This window comes from Gymnogyps californianus, chromosome 5, assembly GCF_018139145.2.
Source record: "Gymnogyps californianus isolate 813 chromosome 5, ASM1813914v2, whole genome shotgun sequence".
Lineage (NCBI taxonomy): Eukaryota > Metazoa > Chordata > Aves > Accipitriformes > Cathartidae > Gymnogyps > Gymnogyps californianus.
The window spans coordinates 58,388,823-58,415,568 of NC_059475.1; the positions used below are offsets into that span (position 1 = coordinate 58,388,823).

Here is a 26,746-nt window from a genome sequence, read left to right on the forward strand (position 1 = left end):
GCCGCTGTCCTGTGGCATTGTGCCTCTGTACAAGGCAGTGGCTCCCAGCATATCAGCTGTGGATGTGAAGACAAGACCTAGGGTAAAGCAAACCATGTTTGTTGGTTAACTTTCTAGAAAAAAAATCCTCTCCTTGTGTTCAAGTAACTATGGCAAAATTAGTGTAGACACAGGCTGAGAGAAGGAACAAGGACAAGGTGGGGATGGCAGGAAATTGGAGTGTGTTCATTAGCATATGAAGAGGGCTATATTTATACCAAGTGCAAGGAAGGCAGCATGATCTAGTGGGCATTTAGGAAGGTATTCACATTTTCAGTAAACTACTGCAGAAGCTTTTCCCTAGGACTGCACGTGCCTCTGGTGTTCCTTTTGAAGGAACTGATATTCATTCCTTACCACAGATGAACTCAAACATGCTTGAGAAAAGTCCAAATCTGAAAATTCAAGAGACTTGGATCGAGCTGCTGACTTACTACCAGCTGTGTATGCAAAACAAAGCACTTGGCTTTCACATGTTCTGAAACAAGGACTACAATGAAATGAAGATGTTGCCTCACAGGTTCCTTGAGACATGGATCACTTTTACCAGAGATCCCTGAATGATTAGTAAAGTGCCACTACTGATGCTACCAAAATAAAGTAATCCTCAGCTGGGGAATACCATGGTTACATTGCAAAGTAGAAAGACAGCTTCCTTACAGATACTAATTATGTGAGCCTGGCAGCTGACGGTGGTGATGATGTGTCCTGTTTTATGTACTTTTAGATACACAGTTCAGCCTATTGTGGATCTTGAAAGCTTAGAACTAAGAATATTGATTTATAGAGTTTCTGAATTGTCACTGAAATTTCAGGAGTGTATTTAAAAAAAAGAAAAAGCTTTTATTGAAAAATATCTGTCACCTTAACTGGCATTTCCTGTGGAGTGAGATACTCTTCAGTGTAAGAAACACTGAGAATCTGGTCAATATTTGTGTACAAAAATATATCTGGAGGTCTCTTACGCCAAACCTTACAACATTTTCACTTGAAAGGTTGAATGTTATAACCTGTATTGCAGGAGGATTAAATCGAAACAAAGTAAAAGCTACCAGGAGTTTGTACAGGAGTTGTGGTGGAAGTGGTCTTTTGTTTGCACATCTAGCCATGCTATGGATTCAATCTGACTTAAAGGAGCAGTTTCCAGAGTACTCGCAATTTTGTGTGCCAGCCACCACAGATCTGCAAGGCCTCAGACTTGGAAGGCATGTGCTCCTCTTGAATATATGCACCAAAGATAGCACACTGCTAAGAGTCAAAATAAGATAGTATAGGTATGTTAGAAATTTACTTTAACTAAGATTTTCAGTTCTTGTTTATAGACATGAAAAAGAACCAGATCCAAAAACCTGTATTTAAAAGGTTGTAGTCAGAAGTAATTAATGTTTAAAGTGACTGTATAACCATACACAGCCAACCTACATAAGTGCAGATCCTCAAGAGGTTTGTGATTAGTAGTTAGCCTTACTTCCTGCCTAATATATTGGTACCTTGAGATGTTATAAACACTATGTACTGCTAAGAATTGTTTACAGTGTGAAGACTTCATTGCAGTAACTGATTCTTCTAGTTGAAGTTTTAGCACAAAATAGCATGTTTTCTCTTCTAGAGGAAGTAGTCCCTCTGTCAGGCTAAATACTGATAACCTCCCACCTCTGCTTCCTACTGCTCCTTCCACCTGTAACGCTGTCACAGCAAGTCCCTGCTGAAAAGGACAGGATGTGACGTTACAGGTCACAGCAGCTCCTTGGTCTGCAAGGGGAATCGTTATTGCCCTACATGAGATGAATTGCATCTTTCCAGCTAGATTCTGAGTGAAGGAATGTAACACTAAGAAGTGTATTAGTTCACTGCACCATTGCTTGTGCTGCCCTGGCTCAGTGAATTTGGGGCTGAATAAAGCATGGGTCATCAGTGGATCAATTTTGCAGGCTCCTGCATTTGCCCCTCTGTCTGAATGGGCCTGGCTACCCCAGTCCTTGGGGGTGCCCCAGATGCACTGGGCTGGAGAATGTGCAAAGCTCACCCAAAGACTTCCAGAGCTGCCGCCTTAAAATGTTTGGCCCTGTGAGCTCCCAAGGACTGTCAGTGTGGAGCAGCTCCTCTGAAAAGTGTGATTCTCTGCACCTGTTCTTCATATTTAAAAGACTTTCTTATCTTGAAGTGCACTGTTGAATGCAAACCTGGATTTCTCTAACCCTAAGGGTTTTCAGCCTGACTGTAGGTTGTCCTGTGGGTATCCACTTTGCTCCTCTTCTCCTGTTTCTCCAGCAAGGCTTTGGTTTGTTTCCTTTTTGCTAATTCCAAACCCCCTTCTCCTCCCTCTTTTGCAGGGGCCTCGTACCCTCTGTGCACCACAGCTCCGCAGCTGGTGTGGGCTCACCCTCTAGTCCTCTGGCCGACACCGTCCCAGCTGATGTGGGATGGCACGTCCTCAGCTGGTTGCAAAAAGAGAGTGGGGAAAGAGCTGGGCCCAGGGGATAGGGCAGAACAAGTATCATGTGGGAATGGCTTTTCCTGTGGTGTTAACACTGGTTTCTACCTGTAACAAAAAATGCCTCTTTTCTCCTGGTCTGCCATTTTCCCTCTTGTTTTTTTCTTCCTTCCCCTGGCTTCAGGCTATCTCTCTTCATGGCCTCTCTGAAGCCACTGTGCTTAAAAGACAAGGTAATTTGTTTTTTACCTGGGTGCCAGACTTGGACAGGTTTAGGAAAAATCTAATTCTCTCAGGTCTGTGGGTTCACCAGGTATTTAAAATAATGATTCCAGATTTGATTACTGTTTCCTTAAACTGCTGAGAGTTCTGTCAGTTTGCGTCCACAACGATGGCTATAGACAGGGAGTCTGGAAAAGTTCGGGATGGAGCAGTGCAGCTTCGGCGCTGGGTCCTGCCGGAGCTCCCCCAGCCCAGCTCGCTGTTCCGCTCAGGAGCACAGGGAGCCCTTGCACTGGCTTTGCACCGGCTTGGGTGATGGGGACAAACATCCATCAGAAGCAACTCTTACACACAAGAATTGTAAACAGGAAACTTCATTAACAAACTCCTGACCACAGCCTGACCCTTCTCTTGTTGGAGTTAATAGCTAAACTCCCACTTCCTTCAGCTGGGCAGTATGGGCTTTTCCATCTATACAGTGCTCAAGGAGTACTGAGGTAAGGGCTGCTGCATGCCTGACAGCTGCAAAACTAGGGTGCTAGGAAAATGGAGCTTTATGGTTGTTTACTCTTGTCATAGCAAATTCTTTCTTTTTCAATACATTCCTGAGCTCATTCTCCTGGGCTCTGCAGCCCGTTATTGCAAATGTGGCAAGAGCCTGTCTACTAAAAGCAGAGGCCAAGGCATGCTCAGGAAAGTATTACAAGTATTGTATTGCGTTTGTGCACACATGTTTAGTATGCAAACATGTAAATATATATTTGCTTGCATCTTCTAAGAGAAGACATGTAATTCATGACATGAGTGTGCATATACCACAGGTGATCTTGTTTGGAATTTTTACTAAACACAGGACCACATACCGAGGTGCTTTCTCAGTCATTACTCAGGAAAAACTCACAGCTTTAACATTATAGTGCTTATACACATGCAAAACCATAATACATCACACAGGGTTTTTCTTTCAGCTCAAAAGTTATAATACTTTCATCATCATGAGACACTACAAAAAATGTATGACTGAAGCACTTTATAAATATATTCTATTTGAAACTTTCATACATGCATCTTCAAGTCCACTGTAAGAGACTTAACCTCCTCCTTTTCAAAGGAAAAACAGGATTTCGTTTCCAGCCCAGAATTCATTAAACACTCGGTCAAATCTCTGCATTTCTACTAACTCAGGATAGCCATTCCAAACTCAAGGAATCTAAAAAGTTGTGCTTGGACAACAGTTGTCACTAACCAAACTGAGTCACCAGGTTCGGAGAAAGAATTTGGGCTTGTCCAAAAAAAATCAAATAAGAGCATGGCCTGTGTTTTGGGTTATTTAAATAAGATCCATAAAGTATTTAAAGGGTAGTAAAAAGTTCAGATTTTACCTATCACTTTGATAATACCTGGCGATTTTATTAGTAGACAGGATTTGATTTTTTTTTTAATTTATTTTTTAAAAAGGGCTAGAATGCTTTCTTCTTTCTTTTTCTTTCTTAACAACATACACAAAAGCAATATCCCCCAAAGCAGACTTGCACTCGGACATGAGATGGAAAACTTATGTTTATAAAAGCCATCTCCTTTTGCTTAAAGTAGAGAGATGTGCTGAGAAACTGGTACAGTATGACAACATTTTAAACACAGAGGAGACAAGATTTATCTGGCTGGTATACAATATAAAACAAAAATCGAACACCAATGTTACAGCATTATATTGAAACAAACCACAGTAATTAGATGCTTTGAAGTCAAGCCTATATTTTCTTCAGCTTTTTCATGAATTATTGATCCACTTTCCTCATTAAATGGAATGGCAGGCTCTTGCAGTAAATGGACAAGTGACTACAACGTTTATATAATCAAATATCCTCTGCATCCGGCAATAAAACATGTTTGTGTGTAAAACATCCTTTCTGAATTGACATCCCTGCAAAACAGATTTACTAGAATAACCACATTCCTTTTCTTTTGTCTCTAAAACACAGCTTCCCTTGCATCATCATGCAATCCAGTATTTTACACTGATCGTATTAAGCAAAATATTTTCCAAGAGCCTGTATCGTCCATTGTGCAACAGAACATTTCTTCTCTATAATGAGATGTAAATAAACTGTCTCACTTACCTTATTTTCTCCATCTCTGCCGCAGAGGCCTACAAGAAATCAAATAATAGGAGCAAGTGAATGAAAGAAAACATTCACTCTGCAGATTCATGCATAGTTAAGGCTTTCCAAATGGTTTTCGACAAGTGTCTACAAAGCGACGGTAAGCGAACCCCACATCTGCATTAGCCGAAAATAACATTGACAGATGAACTGGGGAATAATGCAGCGCGCTGCGGGAGCATTGTATACCCACGAGCCATGGGCAACAGAATGACTCAGTTGTAGCGCTGAGGCAGAAAATGGGGAGTGAAAAAAAAAAAAAGCAAGCAGCAGCAAGTAACAGGTTACTGTGCCTCCTGGGTTTCAGAGGAAAAGTTGAAATGCGGTGCTACCCTCTGCACAGTGGGCATGGCAGCAGTGCTCTGCTGGCTGGGAAATGACAGTGACTTCATCACACGTGAATTTTGAGTTCAATTCGTCATCTTTCACGGAGCCGACAGATGGAAGGGACACAAGCTTGCCTCCTTAGTGGGAGTTTCGAGTAATCAAATTACTTTCCTCAAGTAATACACTATCTTGACAATTAGCATCTCAATACATGAAGGCTTTTCGTTAACCCTTTCACTGGTACTTACCCGGGCTGTAGCTTACAACTCCGGTAACTCCTCAGGTCCCTCTGCCTGCCACTGCAGCCAGGCTCCCATTAACCCTTTGACAGCGGCTCGGCACTCCTATAGCCCCGAATCTTTACATCCCGGCAGAGCCGTAGGTGGTCATTTCATTAATCTGTCTGGTTTCTTTTTACCGTATAGATGCTGTAAATCCCTACTTATCTATAGCACGGAGACTCATTAATCTTTCTGACATTACTTATATCAAAAGCATAGTCTTGTTAACCCTTTGGTTTCTTTTTCATCATTATCTCGTGCAGATCCTTAATAGCTGCTTCCATTTCATTTTATCACACCACTGGCACAGAATCTTATCAATCCTCCTGGTCCCGCTTTATTGTAACTAAGGAATGAGCACTCGGAGCAATCCTGCAATCTCTAGAGCCAGATAAATCCCAGCATCACAGAATCTCTTATTTATACTGAAGGCATTACCCATTAATCATGAACACTTTAAACCTTATTGATTAATGGCTAACAATCATATTTGAGTATGAAATAAATTAAAGATTAAAAATAGGGAAATGTAAATTTAATCAGTTAACCAGCAGGAAATTTGTCAAACTGCCTAATAAAACATCCCAAATGACAAATTGCTGGTTCTTCATTGGGTCACTCATCTTTCCTTCTTCTCATTTACTTTTGATTTGCCCATTAGATAAGTTGTCAGTCAGGCTGATGTTTGCATGATAATTTCTGATGACATACATTAAGGATTTTAGGCATTCACCATAACTTGGTATGCAAGAAGCCAGCTGCAGGAAAAGCCCTCCTCAGCTTCCCAGTAACGGATGTAATACACATCTTACGTGGTCCCTGCATGTCTGTTGGAAGCACAGGGTTGCCCATGATAAATCCCGGATTTTGAGATTAAAAATCTAACCTAGGCACCCATAATTGCTTTCTCTAATTTATATCTGTCCATTGATTCTATCCGTATTCTGTAGTATGCAGGAAATAGTTTAAACATTGCTGACCAGAAAATGAACCACAGGGGCTTTCTCTCTGGGCATGGGAAGCTACTGGCAGCCCCATGGGCTTGCCAGTTTGGTTTTCTGGAGATGAACTCTCAAAAACTGCCCTAATCATCATGTTCCTGTTATTTTGGGGAGACTGCACATAAATTTTTCCAGGGCCACTCAGTATTGCTTTGCCTTGAACTGTGGGAGTTACCCATAAAGACAGAGTGCTTAGAATATCTGATTTCAGTCCTTCTATTATGGCAATATCTACAGACGTAAGGGGAAGCTGCCTGGCCTTGCTTTTGCCTAGTGCTTTGAATATTGCTGTACTCATGGGGTCAGGGCGGGGGTTGTTTTGTGTGATTAAAGCGCAGGATGGAGAAGAGGAGCTGTAGGCTGCCTTTCTGGCTATACTCATCTGTGAATGCAGGTGAGTCATTGGCTGCCAATCCCGACAGGAAATTAGTGCGGAAAAAAAGCACAGCAGATGCCTGACACCAAAACAAACTAGAAGACTAAACCAACCTGCAATTACTTCCGTATGAATTATTCACCTTCTTTTTTTTTTTTTTTTAAATGGTAGGGCTTTTTTTTTTACTTCCTTACAGTAAAAGGTGCTTGTTTCATGTAACATGGCCAATTTTCCTTTGGACCATCGGGGATGTTCTCCTCTGCCTTTCCCTGACAGCCTGTGCAGCGAAGAGAGGGCTCCTCTCTGATGTGGAAGCAATGGGTTCAGCTCAATCCTCCTCAAGGAGGATGCTCTGACCCTGGTCAGAGCCCTTTCTGGGCTGCGGCACTGCAACGCTCTGTTACTTCTTTTGATGGAGATCCACTTCTAGTAAATAAATAAGAGCACGCAAAAGGACTAGCGCCTATGTGTTTTTCGGGCGAATGCCCTAGCTTTCAGGCTAGAGACTCAAATGAACACATAGGAACTTGAGATGGGGAAAACAAAGATAGGAGCATCTGTAGAAATGTAGCTTTCATCCCAAGCACTTTATTTTTTCAGATAATTGTGTTCCTTATGAAAGTCCTTTTTTCATCCTTTTCTTTTTCCTATTTTCTTTTTCTTCTTCTTCTTCCTTTTCTTCTTCTTCTTCTTTCTTCTCTTCTTCTTCTTCTTCATCCTTTTTTATTTTTTCTTAATTTCTTTTTTCTCCCAAAAAAGCCTTAGCAACTCAAAATTATTTTAAAAGTCTGTGGTTTTCTGAAACAGCTCTGTTTTCACAAGGTGACATTTTTACTAAGGCAAAATTGCTGTTTCCTAGCCAGATTCCTGCCATTGATATAGCCCGTGGAAGTTTAGAGGTTACATCATCCTCCCACTGCTCTCTACAAAGGCTCCTATCCTCCTATCTGAAATATCCTACTGAACTGATTTTAAAATATATTTTAAACAGCTCTGAATTGGCTACTTTTAGGACCAATCTTGTCCTGGAAGTCTTGTGGGACCTATTTCAAGCAGAAAGACTGAAGTAAATGTTGCTATAAGAATGTCCTTTATGGTATGTCATTCATAAGTTACTGCTTGCTAGTGGGTTGATTCATTTCAAGTGCCTCTTGATGCCTGAACTGAGCAGTGTGATTGAAGCTGTGAGATTTTTTTTTTTTAAATAAAATATTTTTTAATTAAGATCAGTAATTACCTTTAATTACAGAAATATCAGATGTGATTTAAATACCTGTTTTTTTTAAACAATATCAATGCAGTGTGACTAAAGAATTTATTTAACCAGCCTAAAAATAACAATTTTTGCTTTTAACAAAAAGGTTGGCTTCAGTAATTCAATATGCTACATTTCCATATACAGTCTCCTACTTAAAATACTGAGATGGGTTTGAAGACTTCCCTTTTTACAGAAGTACGTGGTGTGGCAACTTTGCCTGGAAGCACTTTCAGGCACTGCCTAAGAGTACTGGTAGAAACTTGACTTGTTTCTGAGTATTTAAAGAAAGCAAGTGTAAAACACAGAACAACTGTCAAGACTCTCCTTTTCTGGAAGTGCTGAGCATTTAAAAGTCCATTTTGGAGCAGGTATTCAAAAGGCAAATCAGTTGGTTTTTTTTTTTTTTTTTAAATCATCTCCTCCCTTGCCCCGCTTATTCTAGATTGCAAGTTGATATTCTTTGATATTCCTTGAGATCAAAGTCATTCGCTGGCTTGAATGAAAGCAGGGATGCTGTTATTGGAAACCCCAGGAAATTTTACTGTGGTTTTTTTTCCCTTTAGAATATGGTTACTGTTTTTCAGACAGCATGACAATCTCTGAGTTGTTTTCAAGTCAGCAGAGCGAATGAAAAATACTGTGATCCCCTAATTTTTTATCTCCCCATGTTTGATTAATGAGTCAAACAACCTCAGGACAATGGCAGAACATTCTTAGTCATTGACATACATAAAACTTAACGTAGTGATTCAATTCTTTGATTTTTTGTTATATGATTGGTGTCTATAGTGTTGATTATTGAACCAAAACCTTTTTAAATAAAATAAAAAGTCATGCTGATAGTCTATTCAATTCACATGGTGACTGCATTGGTAAAATACTGTGTTTATGTTTTATTTCCTTTATTGTATTATCACTTTCTGAAGGACAAGCAATCATGAGATTTCAGATCTTCCAGATATCTAATGAAATTTCCTTCCCCTAAGATCTTGAGGTCAATTTTCGTCCTTCTGCATCTTCGCAATGTATGTGTGAAAAAGGAGGAATACCCTGGAGGTGACATCTTTTTTTTTTTCCTTCTATTCTTTTTTGTTTTCTTGGAAAGAGATGTTTCATTCTAGAGGGAGGGACAGGACCCAGAGCCTGGCTCAGTGCTCACCGGTCTTGCCTTTGAGTTCAGTGGACTTTGGATTGGCATGTTGGCTAGTTGCTACCAAATGTATGAGAAAAGAAAGAGTAGCAGGAAGTTACTGCCACTCATTTAGTCTGCCTGTTATTACTCCAACTTGTTAGTATTGTGGGAGTTGCTTTTATTTCTGTGGTGAGGAAAGCTATAAATGAGAGTTCACTCATAAATAAAGTTGTCTGGACTTGTGGCACCTTTGTAAACTGCCACATGTTTTCAATCACAGCTACTTCACTTCAGCATTTCTTTTGTGCTCGCAGTTGTACTAAAGTTTTATTGATAGGAACCACTGTGGCTGTTTTCCTTTTTTTCCCTATAGAGTACAAGAGTAAAAGATTTGATTTAATAAAATTTACAGACTATATAATTTGATAGGATCAATCTTTAATTAGACTCTTAATCAATTTTTAGAGATTTCTTTGTATAGGCTTTAAAGTACCACTTAAGTGATGCCTGAAGAAAGACTAAAATTCAATCCATAGAAACTTTAATAGAGCTGGAGGCAGTGTCCAGCTGCGTTTGATTTGGCTTCATGTTTTGAATGTATCTACTAGATGTTTACAAAAAAAGAAGAATCTTTCTGTAAAACTCTTGCCTGAAATTGTCATGTAGATAGAAAAGAAAATTGAGTCCAGTTCTCCATGGTTGCCACTGTAATAGACATTTTGTTCAGAAAGCACCGCCTCCAAGTATACCTCCACACCACGGGCCATAAAACACCTCCACTATTCTCAGACTGTCTGAAGACAGTTAGTATATAAAAGGTGAAGAGGCTTAACACTGAGGGAAGAAGGCACAAGAGGTCAAGACTAACACCCTATGTCCCTGCAATACTAAGGAACTTGTTGGGACCATTGGACATTTTCCCCTGGCAAGAGGGACATCACACATACTAGAAAGAATGGGAGGGTTTCATTAAGCTGTAGGGTTTTTGCATGTCTGACCTGAGGAAAAGTATCTGTCAACCAGTTTAGACATAAGTAACCATGAGTAAGACATACCAAATCTCTCAACACCACCAAGAGTAGCATTGCACCTTCCCAGTATTCCCTCCCTGACTGGGACCACCTTCTGGTGTCTCTTAGCGTGAAAGAAGAAATCCTCCACAGCAAAATTAGGTGATAAATAGAAGCTCAGATGTTTGGGACTAACTGCATACAACAAAGATATGGCATAAATGGACCCAACTCAGTAAAGAAATAGATAAATTTTCTGTTTAATTCTTAGAGCAGATGGCTAAGTTCAACACCTAAATTTTCACACCACACCTGAACATGCATCTCCAGAACACCACTACTCTGTCATGCAATGTCCATAAGGCTGCTGGGCTCCACCTTGAAAGAGTTAGGGGTTTTTTTTGCCCTGTGTGTTCCCGAACACTACTAAACTGATTGAAATCAGAGGGTGATTCTAACCATGTTAAATTTTGTATGACCAGTTTATCTCTGTTTGATCTTGTACCAATTTTATATTTAAAGCTTATTACTCCCACCCTGTTTTTAAATTCCTGTATGCATCTATGAAGAGATGTCTTATTTGAGAGGGAAAACAAGACATGATTCTTTGACTGCTCTCAGAAGATTATACTCCTTTCCCTCAGTCATGTCAGTATCCCTTCTCTGGATCTATTCCAAATTAACTTAAATCTGATTTGAAAGTGGATGATCAGAGCTGTATGTCACGTACAAAACACCTTGGCGGTACCTTGTATAATAATTTGAATGTTTCAGTGACTCTAAAGAAAATATATCTGCGGGGCTTAGGCTTGTCTCAGATTTCCTGTGGTTCTGTCACATTGGAGGCTCATAGCTGTTTTACAGTCTAACAGTACACCTAGATCTCCGTTTCTCTGCTGCCTCCAAATGACAAGCTCCATACATGAAATCTTTATGTGGATGGTTTTGTGTTAAATTTCATCCTGTTTCCATTATTCTGCTTATAAATAAAACAGTTCTTATATGAGCTTCCTAATTGTTGTCAAAACCTCTGGACGCCTTTATCATTTAGGCAAACCTGTTTATTGACTCAAAGTCACTAATAAGTATTTGTAACAAGATGTGTCCAAAAACTTCTTCCAAAGTTCCAATAACCTCTTCCCAACATGACAGGCTTCCTTTTTAACATGCTACTTTTTTTAAACACACTTTTCATTCAGGTTAATAATCTTGAATTGCTCTCCATTATATCAGTTTTAGACAGTAATTCTCAGCTGAGCACTTTATGAACTGCTTCATGCAAATCTAGATAGATCAGGACACATTCCTTGAGTATGAAATCGGTTCTTTTAATGAAAAGTTACTTTTGCTAAAACTGTTGTGGTTTATGCCACTTCTCTGCATCCTTGATTGCTCAGCTTGCTTGACCATGAAGCCTTCACTCCACTTCATGTTACGTTTTCTCTTTACCAGTTAGAATATAACTTTTGAACCCATGCACACAGTAAAAAGCTTTGCTTCTGAGCTTGCCGCTTCATGTGTCAATCGATCAGGATTTTGGGCTGGGGATTACCACAGGATTCCTGATATCAGCAGGGTGAACAGGCTTAGTTTGATCCTGCCTTAATTATGGTAGTTTCTGTTAAACATTCCTCATTCTTAATCAGAGATCCTACCATTATTCCCGTGTTCACTATCATTCTTACTGAAAGATGAGGCAAAATATCCCTTTAATAACTGGACCACATCTAAGTTATCCTGAACTTCTGTCTGACCTTCAGCATACACTAGGTCTTCCTTCTTTTTTTCTTTTTCTGTCTGTATGGTTGAAGATCTTTTCAGCACTAGTCTTCTAAAAATCCTTAGCAGGGTCCAAACTCACCGAAATTTTGGCTGAAAGAGACTGGCGAATAACTACAACAGAAATAAGATAAAAAGATATCTCGGGCATTTTTCTCATGATAGGCCTTTAAGTCCTCCACAGCACATACTGCATGTGTGAGCAAGTATCAAATAACCACAAATTAAATTGAAACTATAACCTACAGGCTTCTCTTTCGCATGCTTGGGAAAACATAGCATTCTCAAGCTGTTTTATTTCCTAATATTTTAGGATCTTTGTTTTGCTTCCTTAGTTTCATTTCCACTCTGTAAAGTCTCAGAGCTAGATTCCCAACAGGGGTAAATTAGCAGAGCTCCAGTGAAGTCAAGCCTTGCTGATTTATACCACTAGAGGGTCTGCTCTTAAATGGCTGTTTTGGTGAGTCAAGCTGATTTCTGTCAAACCCAGTACTCTCAGCTAGCATGAAATGCCATAGTCCCTCTCAAAAAACAGTCCCAAAAGAACCCACACCTCTCTCTATGTCGCTTGTCAAACCATCCAGTGAAACCTGAATGAAGACTATTGAAAACAGGAGGCTTCCTGCCCTAAAATGACAGTTCAGACTCCACTTAAATTGTTCAGTATGCTTTTTCTCAATCAGATGATTTGAACCTGTGCATGGAATTAACGTGACTAAAGTGCTTATTTGTATTAAAATAGTCCTTGTAGCCATCAGCAGAGATGAGGCTCTGTGGTGCTAGGAGCTGTACAAACTTCTCATATGAAGAGGAAAGCCTTTCCCGGACAATCTGACCAGCTAAAATACAGACAGCTATGTGCAGTATTTTTGTTTCCTTTATGATGCAGAGACACAGCAGCACTTTTGTCTTGTGAGAATGGATTGATGAACTATGTTTTCTTTACAGTTGTTCAGCATCCTATGATGCCATAGAATTACAAAAGGTTAAAATAGTGAGGTGAAGACACACTGCTTGTCCAGCTGACCCTCTGTACACTTCACTTGCAGCTAGCTTGACTCCAGTGTGATCCCACCAGCTACAGTATAACTGTAAATATTGTAAGTGAGCGGAGACTGAGGAGCCAGAGGAAAATGCAATCTAATTGACTAACTGGAGTCTGTGTCTCTTAAACTAATACATGGCACTACTGACTGCACATTGCCAGTATACTTATGTGGACGTCTATATTACAGACACCGGTAACTGTAATTACAGACATTACGTTACAGCATTTAGCCACAGCAGTTGCCATTTAAAAAGCTCCTGTTTGTAAATAGATAATATAAAGTAATATCTGAGACAGTCAGGAGTAACTGAAATATCCTGGTACACTGACTCCTGACTTGTTAAGGATGGCCGTGTACTGAGCAGGACCAAAGCTTGGGTCATCATGACCCAGGATGGCAGATGAATTCTAACATAGCGGATCCTATGCATTTCTGTGTTTGCATCTTTATATGTCTGCATATGTCTCTACATACTGGAGATGTTTTGTTCGTGAATGTTGGCAACGGGAAGTGGGAGAGAGAGATGAGAGGGGGAGCAGAACTGCAAAATTCCTACATCCTACACTTGTAGAACTCTGTTTGTTAAAAAACATGCATTTTCTGCTCTAACTACATCTACATCTATCTAGGTGATAGGAGTAATCACCTGTGGTCCTGTTAAATAAAACTTCACCTTTTATTATTCTCATCGTGGTCACTGGCTTTGTGCCCTGTTTTCAGCACTACCCCTAAAGGAAGGGTTCAGAGGAAGGCAACCAGAATCCTAAGACAGCTAGAAAACTCTTCCTAGCAAAACCAAGACTGAAATGAGTAAAGATAATTGTTTTCAAGCAGGGAAAAGATGGCTGTAAAGAGAAAGGAAATCTACCATTTTCCATGTTCAGTGTGGATTGAATAGGAAATAATGGACTCAAAGTGAAGCCAAAAGATTTAGAGAAAATGTTAGGGGGACTATTTTAATCACAGAGATAGTTATGTACTGAGGGGGTTGCCCATAATAGCTGTGGGATGTCCCATAAAGTTTGGAAGGATTTACATACAACTTTCCTGTCTTGGGGTGGGAGGACAGACTAGACATTTTTCATGGTTCTTTCTGACTGTTCTGATTATGACCTCTCTCCCCCGAAGAAAGGACAACATAAACCAGCGTAAACATTTCTTCCAACAAATGGAATTTGCTCTCTGCTTTACTGCCTTCAACATGAGTCAGTTCGTAAGGCACCGTTGCTTCCCTAGGACCCATGTGCTGGGGAGTTGAGTGAGTCTCCTGAAAATAGGACATTTGTGCTCATGCCTTTTGTCACTTACGAACTTGTCTGTGGACAGGGAAGAGTAAAATAAACAAGGTGCAGTGATATACCCAGACAATGTCACAGATATTTCCTTGAAAGAAAGCCGAACTTCAAAGCTTTCACTTCTGTCACACAGCACTGGTGGAAAACAATATCTGTTTATTGATTCACCTTATTTTTTTATCCCTTTTCCAACCAACGTGTGTGGTGCTTCAAAGTCATACCAGTGGGGCTATATCTATTTCTGGAACAATGGTTATTCCAGTGAATAAAAAGCCATGGCCTGTGATAGATCATTTGGATTTGTGCCTGTAATTGTTTAAGAGAACTTTACTTAAGCAATAAAAAAATGAGGCCAGAGAATAATATTAAGGAGATCTTTGATCTTCCTCCTTCAAACCACTCTCTCTCTTCACCAAAGGAGTAGGATCTTCCTAATAATATTATGGATGAGATAAATAAAAAACCTCCCCAAACTCACAGCACACTAGAAGGGAATTAAGATGTTACTTGAATCAAAGGAACTGGTTCTAGTCACCACTTTGGCTTATGGGCCAGGAAAATCTAAGTATGGGGAAGAAAAGAGGAGATCATAGTCCTAGAAATGCTGTCGGTTGATGCTGGTATTCTTTTTACAACAACATGGTAGTGCAAAACCTACTCTGTACATTTGAGCCCTCAGTGGTGTTAAGGTACGTGCAAAATATGCATCTGTAAAACAGGCTTAAAAAGTTGCATGCCTCAGACCTTCACTGTTAAAGTTATGAAGTGTCTTCTGCTAACTACCTGGAGGTCAAGAGATGACAGGGGACCATTATATATTCATAATATATATCTATATAACATGTAGATGTATTTGTATGGATAACTCACTGAGAGCCTCAAGATGGTGAATATTAATTACCATCAAACTAATCTTGGAGATAAAACAGAGCTTAGAGAGCTACCTATTTTACAGAGAGCTTGAGTTCCTTAAGAGAGTCCCAAGGTTGGACAGTGATCTTAAAAGGCAGAAGAGACTCGAACCTTACTCTCTCAAGTCTTCAGCTAATTTGCTAACTACTTAATCTACCTCTTTCTTCACCTGTTTTTAGGCAGGGTCTGCGAGTAAGAAAAGCTCCTTTTGCCTGCTCCTCTCTGCACTCCTGCATAAAAGCCAGCCAGATTCTTACTCCAATATTCTCTAGCAAATAAGGCAAAATATTTCCTAAGCTGCAGTGCTTTTGGTTTCTGCAAAGCCACAATGTTACTGGTCTCCGTCAGCATTGCTGAGTCCAGTTGTGTCATTGTAATAATTTTAAGTATAACGTGACTTCTGTGCTGGACTTGGATGGTGTCTTAATTGCTACAGGGTCATAAGAGGTCTTTTCTTTTTATATTCACCACGCTGTGCATTAGCGTTCTTCTCAAGGGTTCTTTTCTGCGAGTTTAAAGAAGTCTGTTCTTACTCCTACACAAAACGTGGAATTGTTAGGCTTCACTGTGGAGACTTTAAATCAGACTCTGGAGATTCCTTTGTCAAAAAGGAAGCTGTATTGTTAAAATTACATCTGGTTTTTGCACGTGTCGCATTTCACAGGAGCATTGAGCCTCTATTATCTAGTGGCTTTGCTTGCAGTCTTTCTTCACACAGTGTTATTTTTAGATTTTCATCCTGTTGGAATTCAATAGTCTAGTTGTCAAGGCAAGCAAGAGAAGATAGCTAAGGTTGAATTTGTCAATGATTCAGCCATGTTCGTTGTTACTATTACTATATAATCTTACCATAGTGGGGGACAAATACGACATTCAGGACATATAATTGCATGGAACTGTCAGGTTTTACATTGAAATTATAAAGTGCTTAAATATAATTACAAATCAGGTTTGAATCATTACAGAATAAGCAGAATGTTATCAGAAGACTCTAGGGGAGGCTGTAGTTTTCCTGAAAGGAATGACAGTCCACCACACTGACTTCAGCTCAGATTTTGCCCTTTTTCTCTCTCTGTTGCCCCTTATGTCCCCATGGGCACTTTCTTTCATATACCTTTACTGTTACATGAAGGAGAAAAGAGTTTGGCTATGGTGTTAGATGAGGACAGTGAAGGATCAGATCAGAACATTATCCTGTCCTGGTGCATGATAAGAAATGAGGGCATTTGTAGTTAAACAGAATCAGGCTCAAAATCCACGAAAAGGCTGACTCCAGTGGGCTACAGATTGGGGTTTAATGTTGTGATGTTACACCAAGCAACTGAAAAGCCATGAATGAGAAAATAGACGTAATTCTTCGTAGGTGAGTATCTTTGTAATGTATACTTATTTAAACAGTACTAAAGGCAATGATCCAGCACAAAAGCACAAAACCCATATGCAGTTCTGATCACAAGTGTTATTTCACTGAAAATAGTGTGCTCTTGTGCTTAGCATAGCTCCTGGGTTATAAAGAATACAGAATTTTAAAGATCACCAAATTAAAACCCTCAGTGATTTCTGAGATTCTTACTGTGCCCTCTCAGACACTGTAACAAAACCACTCTGGTTTAGAAGATATGGGATATTTCCTTTAATTAAGCTAAAATTAAGAAATGCAGTCAATGTGGCATTGACTCCACAATGGCACCCGTGTCACTAAGTGTATGTATCCTGAGATGTTTAGGTGCTGGGGAGACAAATGCGCTTGCTGTTGCTGTAGCTGTAAGCTGGGAGGCCCCAAAGGTGCAGGGAGCTGCAGGTGGTAAAGGTGCTGGTTTGAAGCTGCTCAGGGTGCAGATCGTGTGTGTGTATGGGAATGGAGATGGCAGGCCTGGGAACGTCAAAACTCTCTGAACTTTCTTAAATGAGCTCAGCACTTCCTATGCTGGCTGAAACCTGCCAGTGCACTGAAACCAAGTTTCTAGATATCAGACATCTAAGGTATTATTGATTAAAAAAGGATTTAAGGGTGGTATATTATAGATACAAGATAAAATACCTACTTGGAGAAATCCAACAACTCTTAAATTTTCCTGTTCTACAAATTTAAGGTTAAATCACAATTTTAAACAATAAGCCATAAACTTCAGTTGTGTGAGTGCTGTCTGGCAGGAAAACCTGATTATTGCCAGTTTGCTCTTTGCAGTGTGGAAGATTTGCAGGACTGAAGTACCAGTCTCCTAGCAACCACAGATCCTCTAAGAATCTTCTCTTTGATAGTCCCTAAAATATGTTAATGCCACTAGATATTGTAAAATAAAACACTGGGATGCACACCTAATGAAATAAGGAATTCTGATCTATATCTTCAGTCCAGAATAACAATGCACTGGTCTGCAACTGTAGCACAGTTCTGACAGTGACTCAATCCAGTTTGGGTTGCTAACCATTTTTGGGTTTTTTAATTAGATTCTCATTACTAAATCCCAATAGTGCAAATGCTTATACACATAACTGTGTACATGAGTAGTCCCAGTGAACTTCTTGTGACTATTTATGTGTTTAATTACTTGCTGGACTGAAGATTTACTGTCTGAATTTTAGCAGACAATATTTTAAAGGACTGTTCCTCTCTCTTCCCCTGGTTATCTACATGCATCTTACTAGGAGATTATTCTCTGACAATCTGTTATACATATGCTGAGAAATAAAGAATTTAAATCTTGAAAGCAAAGTTCAAAGCTCACATTCTTATGGGAGATTTTGATCCAGCAATTATGTTGTCCTCAGAGCATCCACAGAGTGCCTCATCCCTCCAAAGTGCAGTAAATCTTTCAGGGTGCAGCCCTGAGAGCAGGAGGGAAATAAAAAAGGAGCAAGCATGTTAATCAGTTCAAATGCCTACTATGAGCGACAGCTCCAGTGGTGTGCCAAGAGACATCAAAAGGGCTACACAGATGTAAGCCAGCCCAGGATGCAAGACTCTGCATTTAATGTAGAATCCCAAAGGATATATTCATGCTGCTGCATTGCTATTTTTGATGAACGAAGCAGGAAGGACCGTAGTGCCAGGCAGAACTTGTTGGAAGGGACTGAAATTCCAGATTTCTGAAAAATAAGGAGGAAAGTTCACAGATGTTTTTTAAAAAGGATTTTTCCCCCTCAACCGTGCCTTTCTGAAGAGACAAAAGAATTCAAAGAAGACCAAACTGTACGAAATATGTTCTCAGTATCTTGGAATTAGCAAAAATGGATCTTCCCATATGGAGCTGTGCTATAAAGAACACATATATGCTAAGTCTCTGTAGGGCAGTTGTGATAATTACACAAAGGATAGCATTTCTCATCCATTTCTACTTATTATTGTTTAAGTGCCATAGAATCTCATTAGTTCAGTCTTTATTACATTCATTATAGAGGCTTCACCAAGAAGAAAAAGGCTTCCCCTTATTGCTTTTATAGGCAAAGGACAACTGACCGTTTGTGGTCAGAATATCTGATTGGCTTATTTCAGAGTGAAAAAAGAGATGACAGAACAGAAGTGAAATGTATGAGAGGCAGTGTCATGTCTACCTCCTCCAGAGCAGCCCTGCCTGAGCTCTTGAGTGCGAGAAGGAAGGGAACTTTCCTTCTATTTAAAGCACTTCTATTTGTAGCATATTGAAAAGAGCTGCCACTAATTTCTATGCAAGTAATCAGTAAGCAAAGCTACAGTAAAGTGGAGGGGGATCTTCCAGGTAATGAAGTCCTCTGTAATTGAGGACTATGGCCTTTTTGGAGTAATTATAAACAGGTACTTCTAGATCTTCTAGATTTCTGAAACTGCTAAGAAATATTGCAAACATCTGATTGTGTGCTTGTATGGAGCTCTGACATTCAGTATTTTTTAGAAGTTACTGCAAAGGCAAGGAAATTTCTTTCTGTGAGTTCTCTGGTGTGTGCTGTCAGTAGATACAGCCAGTCAGATGATTACTGCAATGGTCCAAAAGGAAAGCTTTTTACAAACTTTATTTATTTATAAGTGAGATTATAAGTGAAAAACCAAGATCATAAACACGCCTAAAATGTTTCTCTATTTTTATCCTACTGCTTAACTAGCAAAAAATGATGATGGAATTTCATGACTGTAAAGAAATATCTTTTTTCTCTATTCAACAAGATCATTTCTTTCTTAATGCCTGCATCATTATTTAGTACAACAGTAAAACTTGTGCCCACGTCAGGGAAGTTGTTTGATTTCTTGTATATATAGCAGACACGTTATACAGACTGTCCTCCGTTGTGACCCCAAATGATTTCTGAGCCACAGACCATATGTGAAGCAGTGCTAATGACCAAGGTCAGTCTGTCTTCTGTTCACATCCCAGGTGGCTGCCACTGAGACAAGAAAAAGGGACTGAAACATAAGGAGAGCCTACCAAAAGGCTATAGAGAGGACAAGAATGGGGAGGTATCACATAATGACAGCCTACACCTGCAAACATGTCATGTTGCACTGATGAAATTTTTAAGAGAAGTATTATTGCCTTAGTAATGCGTCTTCCAGTGCTTTGCTAGGCTAATGGTTTTCTAATGAATACCTGGCAAAGATAGGTAGGGAACAGAGAGGTTCTGGCCTTTCCTGAGCTCCAGAGACATTACAGAACTGCTCTCTTTCACCAGAGGTCAACAGAAAGTCACTGGACTCTGAGTGCTTGTATAAGAAATGCTTTTAATATGGGCCAGGGAAGTTTCTCCCTTGCCAGGTGGCAATGAAAGAGACTGAGCAGGCCACATCAAAGTGACTTCAGCCAACGTGTCCCTATTAATTACTCCAAAAGAGCTTCTGGGGAGATACAAATGGAAAGAGAGTCAAGGTGAATTTCCTCCACTGCCACCAGAACTGCTGTTTTGAGGGTGAGGTTTTTTTAGTTGTTATTATTTCAAAGGGGCTGGGCATCTTTTGAACTCGTAGGTCCATCACTACTAGGAGAATGGCAGGTTTGGGCATCAGGAAGACAAATGCATAGAGATGAACAAGGACAGTCACTTGCAGAGACTCGAGGATATTGCACGTGTTTGGAGAAACAAGGAACGTCTGAGTGGTACCCTAATAAATTAATGAGCAGTGCTTTATAAATAGTGTTACCACATGCTAGCTTTCCAGCCAAGGTTAAATGAAGACATAGTGACTTCCTTTTAAGAAGTCAGCTAAAAAGGGAGCTAGTGTTTCAAACAGCAAAGGGGATGTTAACGACCTTGGTTCAATTCCTTCATCTACTTTGCATTTGCTTTTCAGTAAGCCTCTTGAACTCTACTATTGCAAAAATAATTAACTGTACTCACATGTGGAGGTTTAGGATCTAAATCTGCATCTATCCTATAACTTACAGTGTACCTGCACTACAAATGTCACTGTTTCTTCTTGTATATTTATGTAGCAATTCATACAATGACAATTGCAATCCTAATTCAATTTCAGTTAGGAGAGCTGTATTATTACTGCACTGATTTGATGAAAAAGGCAAGGAAAATACAACTAATAAAGATCCATCTTGTTAAGCTCTATAAACTGAAATACATTTAATATCTGTTAAAGGTTTTGTTTTCCATTTAAGTTGAATTTTTGTATCAAAGAGGGAAGATGTTGCTGTGGTTCAAGACTCTATTTCATCTAGCTTCCCAAATCTTGCTTTTCAACTCATTCTTTGTGTGACAATGGGACTAGTCAGAACATGGATTTGGATCTTAGTGTCTCTGTATTGATACCTGTAAAATAAAGGTTGTAAACAGCACTTTCCAATACCACAAATATGCAGAGAGAAGAAAAGAACCAAGGACTGTGAAATATTCAGAGACAAAAGGAGCTGGACTCTAAAAAAATCACAGGCAGTGTCATAGCTGTAAAACACTTATGCCTGACTATGGCAAGGAAATGGGGCATTAAATTAGGTATAAATTAAACTGAAGGCACTTTTGTATTGGTAGTGGTCCTTGGTGCGACAATACCGTTGTGAATATCAAGCAGTAAAATAATTGCTCTTGTGCAGAAATAAACAAAGGGAGGCTATGCATTTGCCAAATGCTTTGTAGCAAAGTGGATGGGATTTTAGTGCTGAAAATCTGCTTGAGAAATTAATCAGCCTGATAAACTGGGGACAGGCAGACTGATAAACACTAAAGCATATAAGCAACTACAAAGTATGTAAGGGTATTTTCTTAAAATAGCTTTCTGGATGTTCAAAAAAGAAAGAGTCACAGTGAGAATCTGAACCTCAAGGTAGAGTATTATCATCTCTCACAGTTGTACATTTCTTCTTTGAACAGTGTAAACATGAGGAACTGAGGGAAGAGAACCAGGGAAAGAAGCATTGTCACCAGTGTAGCAGAATAAAGAATCCATTGAACCAAAAAATTCATATGAAGCATAAAATAAAAGGGAATGAGATAACTAACTAAAATAGGGAAAGGGTTAAAAAGGATATATCTAGAAAATCTGGGAGTAAATGGAAAATAAAAGGCTCAGCAGTCAAAATAGAAATTTTAGTATATAATGTTAATATAACTACATAATTACAATCAATATGCCAGGAGCCTTTTTTCACATACATTGTAGGAAAATGCCAGAGGCAGTCAGAGAAAGCCCATCCTCTGATGTCCTTTTTCAGCTGGGAAAGGACCTAAATTTATAGACTGAAATTCTGCCTCTCTTGATCTCTGCGTGATTTTTGCTATTTGATTCGACTGTTTCCAGAGTTTCATCCAACAGGCATATTCCTCCGGGGTAGAGAATTCACTTCAACTTCCAGTTTGATATTAGTATTTATCAGGGAGAGGATGACATTACTGTTCTCTCTCTTAAACCAAAGGGGATAGCAAGGATTTGCCTGTAAGCCTGTACTTCAGACATCGCTAGAAAGGGCTGTTAGGATCATCTCCTCTTTAGGCTGCAGTGAGGTCAGTCTAGCAGTCTGGTTATGACTACGGAGCCAAATGAACCCTCTGAAAGAAATATTTCATGCTGTCAGGTCATTCTTTCAGAAAGCAAAGCTGCTTTTTTCTCTTTAGAGCAATAACTGGCACATATGAAATGAGCTAGTCAAGTTTTATAGGGAGAATCAATACATTTTATTACATCAGTTGGTACATTCTGAGAAGCAAACAGAAAAGCCATGATGTTTCTGAAACTTTATTTGGAAGAAACAAAGGTTTAAACACATAAAGAGGCTTTGTTGTTGTTTTCTTTCCCCAGCTGTATCACTTGGCCCAATAGAAGTTCTCTTGCCTTGCAAACATTCCCTGTTTATATTCTTACATTTTCAAAGATAGAGTAGCCCTGCAAAAATGTATGGTATGGATGTTGTGTATCCTTCCATATTTGGCTACCACTGTATATGGTTATCTTCAGCTTGGTGATGACCTAAACACTCCCCTCTTTCCTAATCTTCCACATCAATGGTCTCCAGAGGTGCATTTTGGAATTTATGGCTCCTGGTACCATAGCATCTAAACTAAAGGTCTTAACCCTAATGTTTCACAAGAAAATGTATGAATTGACATAGTGAGTGATTATGGAATAACCCGTAAGTAGGAACTAACTTTCTAACTCCTGTCAGGTAGAATTTGGATTATACCTTTCTGCCTGAGGATTTACATACCTTCAGATAAATGTCTAACTTTACTCTGATTCCTATTGATCTTTTAGACCTTCAGATTGTTTTGTGACAATGAACTCCATATGCAACTCATTCTGTTTAAAAATCACTTCTTTTGATCAGTTTTGAATGTATTGCCTTTCTGTGTCATTTGAGTCTTTCATTCTTGCATTATGAAAGTAGAAACTGGAGCACTTGACAATCATTTTCCTACCCATGGTTTTGTACATGCTTCTCCTAAACTTAATCCATTCTTTTTGTTGTCTCTTCTTAAAGAAGTCTTTTAACTACTTTTAGTTCCTCTTTCCTAAAAACTTTCTGTTTCTGCCTGAGGTTGGCAAGATGAAGATCGGAAATTTTTTCAGTACTCTGGGCTGGAGTTATATGGTCACAAAAATTACATTTTTCTACCTACTTTTTTGATTACAGCAATGTTTAGCAAATCTTCCTACTGGGTTTTCTATGAGGGTTTTTTGTTCTGTTCCTGTCTTTTCTCCCAAAATAGATTTAGACTTCTTGCCACCAAACACGCTTGGATTTGTCAGTATTGAATTTTGCCTTCCCTTGTACTATACCTTCATCCAGCTCTGCTGGTTCTCCTTGAAATCTATCATATCTCGATTTTCCTGAATAAGTTTGTGCTATCTTTAAGGTTTTTTTCCTTCACTCTTCATCTGCTTTTCCTACATTATTGCTTAAGTATGACTCACTAGTCACTGTGTTAACCTATTATTAACCTTTTGGACCATTTAGTCTTACAATTTATTTTTCTTAGCTTGTTTTGAATGACAGCAAAACTTTACTTCTCTCTCACTCCTTTCTGACTTCTTGATTCAGCTAATAGGAGCTCATCTTCTCTACAGAGCTCCCCAGGACATAGCAAATGTAGCATATGCAATCTTCTGGAATGACTTGGAGAACACTAACTTTAAGAAACCTTTGAGAAGGAAGTGTTGGGGAATTACACACCAGTTAACCTTGCCTCTGTGCCTGGAATGACCATGGAGCATACGCTCTTTGAACCCACTTCCATGCACATGAATTCCTTCTGGTGCGGGATAGTTCTCGGGTCTCTCTTCAATGCCACCCTTGAATTTTTTGTCAGTCTTTCTAACACTGATCTTCTCTATTCTGTGCACAGAGGTGAAGATACCTCTTTAACATTCCTATCCCTCTAGTTTTAAATCCAAGGTTATGTTAGCTTCTTTTCAGCTACATAGTCAGAACTCCTTGACTCTCAACAGAGTCTGTTTTACAGTCTCCTAGTCTAAAAGTATGACCTTTCCTTCTTACACCTAGATGTGTAATTTTATCATTGACTATATTAATGTTCTTTCAAAAAATTAAAAGTGAGATCACTTTGTTTGCTCTGATCTCGTCATCATTTACAGCACTGTGAATGTTTGCGTTATCAATGAATTAATCATAATTTAAAAAGTTTTCCTTGCAATCACCAATGAAAAGGCTTAATATTGTTAGGCCTGATTTCTGAGATCCTTGTAAGGTGATTTCCTTTAAAACAACCCTCTAGAGAGCTGTTAGTCAGTTCTGTATTCACTGAAAAATTGTTTTATTGCTCTTGTATAGCTCTATACATTTTTTAAAGGAAAGCATCATGTCATATTAAATCAAATATCTTTAAAAGACTGTTACAGCTTGTCCTGGTTTCAGCTAGGATAGAGTTAATTTTCTTCCCAGTAGCTGGTATAGTGCTGTGCTTTGGATTTAGTAGGAAAATAATGTTGATAACACACTGATGTTTTTAGTTGTGGCTAAGTAGTGTTTATACTAAGTCAAGGATTTTTCAGCTTCTCGTGCCCAGCCAGCAAGAAGGCTGGAGGGGCACAGGAAGCTGGGAGGGGACACCGCCAGGACAGCTGACCCAAACTGGCCAAAGAGCTATTCCATACCATATGACATCATGCCCAGTATATAAACTGGGGGAGCTGGCTGGAAGGGGGGATCACGGCTCGGGAACTAACTGGGCATCGGTCAATGAGTGGTGAGCAATTGCATTGTGCACCACTTGCTTTGTATAGTTTAATTCTTTTAGTATTACTATTGTCATATTATTATCATCATTATCATTGTTTTTCGTTCCTTTCTGTCCTATTAAACTGTCTATCTCAACTCACGAGGTTTTTTTTCCTGATCCTCTCCCCCATCCCAGGGGTGGGGGGCAGTGAGCGAGCGGCTGCGTGGTGCTTAGCTGCCGGCTGGGGTCAAACCACGACACAGCTGCTCTTTTAAACTCATCAGTCCTTCAGGGAATGTTGCCCAGAGTGTGAAGCTGACATTGTCTATAGGGATAGAAACAGCACAGTACTTCTTATCAGAGTAATGACATTTTATAGAACTTTGAAAAAACCCAGTTTTATTCCTTCCTTCCAACCTGCTGTGATTATGCAAGACTCAGACTGAGAAATCGATTGTTACAATTATTTAGCAGCATAAATTGAGACTCAGGCTTTGCAAGGACTATGCAACCACTCCTTTTCAGGGTGCCCTTTGGTCGTGGCCCCTCTCTGTTCAGATTGGGGACATGACTGAAGCACACTATTGCTTCCTTCTGGAATGGGCAGCTGGGTTTTCCTCCCATAAAAAGCATGACAGGACATCAGTAGGAGAGAGTGCAATCTGAAGTCTCACGTGACATAGAATCAGGATTACTGGGGACTTGTATGTGAGCATAGAAGCATGGAAAATCGCCTGAAATTAACACCACGAGAAAGAAGACATAAATTCTTCTACTTAAATATATGGCTAATTCAGAAGGAAAAACAGGTTGGGGGAGGAAATGCAAAAATAAAGAATGGAAATGTGTTATCAGATAAACAGCCTGAAGGCAAAGCACCGTTAAGGAAGAACTACTGAAATTCCTATTCAGAAATCGTGAGAAAGTTATGCCAACTTAAAATAAAAAGGTATTTTAAAAGTATAAACAAGGTAAAGAAAGCCCTGTTCATAAAAGAAAGAGATCTTTTTCCAAAGGAACCAAAAGGAATGGAAGCACAACTTGTTTAAAAAGAAAGAAAAAAAGAAAGAAAGAAAAGATATAGCAAGATTTTATTTGTAACATTTTTTAAACAGCTATACCAAAAGATTACAACTTACTTCTAATTAATAACTTATGTAGATGGAGTTTTAAACAAGCTTTTGCTTTAAAGACATTCTTACCTCTATACTAAGTAGTTTAGTTAAATAAATGATCAAATATAAGGCTGTGAAGTTCTGAATATTCATCAAAATGTTTTGAATCAATGCTGGGTAAACTATTAATAACCAAAGTCATAGGAGCAAGCTATTTTTAACCAAAGGGAATTCTTAACGTTCATTATCATCAGAAATTAAAGCATCTAATTCTTGGTGAAATTATGCAAATCATGTTGTCTACAAAGGTTGTTAGCAGTGCCAGGTTTTCTCCATGGTTCCAGAATGGAAAGACACATCATCCTTTTCCATTAAGAAATTAAAGGCTCAGATAAATGTGGCCTCCACAGCATGCGCCCTACTCCCTGATTCCTGTATAAACTTTCTCCATGTCCACAACAAGAGCTGTATAACTGGACAGTTTTCAAGGCATTTCAGGACTGAGCAGCTCAAGTGCAGCGCCCGTGCTGATGAGATGAGCAGGAGGGTGTCTGGCAGCAGGGGTTTGGGGTGATCTGAATCTTTCTCCATGGGAGAGACAAGCTTGTGGGGGATGCTGCAAGCTTACCAGGCTGCCAGGCTGACCAGCTCATATGTGATGAGATCCCAGGGAAACCACCACCATTTACCTCCTGGGAATCAGTCCCAAAGCTACTCCCCTCTTACCTCCAGGCAGTACCTGTCACATGCATCTCATCCAGTT

At 39.4% G+C, this 26,746-nt stretch overlaps 1 protein-coding gene and 1 long non-coding RNA gene across 2 annotated transcripts in view; one reads left to right on the forward strand and one right to left on the reverse strand.

Annotated features, from left to right (window-relative positions):
- Positions 1 to 26,746, reverse strand: part of BEGAIN (brain enriched guanylate kinase associated) — a 159,535-nt gene that overhangs the window by 118,243 nt on the left and 14,546 nt on the right. The window contains exon 2 of the mRNA XM_050897760.1: positions 4,816 to 4,844. Coding sequence (XP_050753717.1) covers positions 4,816 to 4,844 — 29 coding nt within the window. The remainder of the gene's footprint in view (positions 1 to 4,815; positions 4,845 to 26,746) is intronic.
- The window catches only part of LOC127016928 (uncharacterized), an 85,426-nt gene that overhangs the window by 19,171 nt on the left and 39,509 nt on the right, over positions 1 to 26,746 (forward strand). The gene's annotated exons all lie outside the window — the stretch shown is intronic.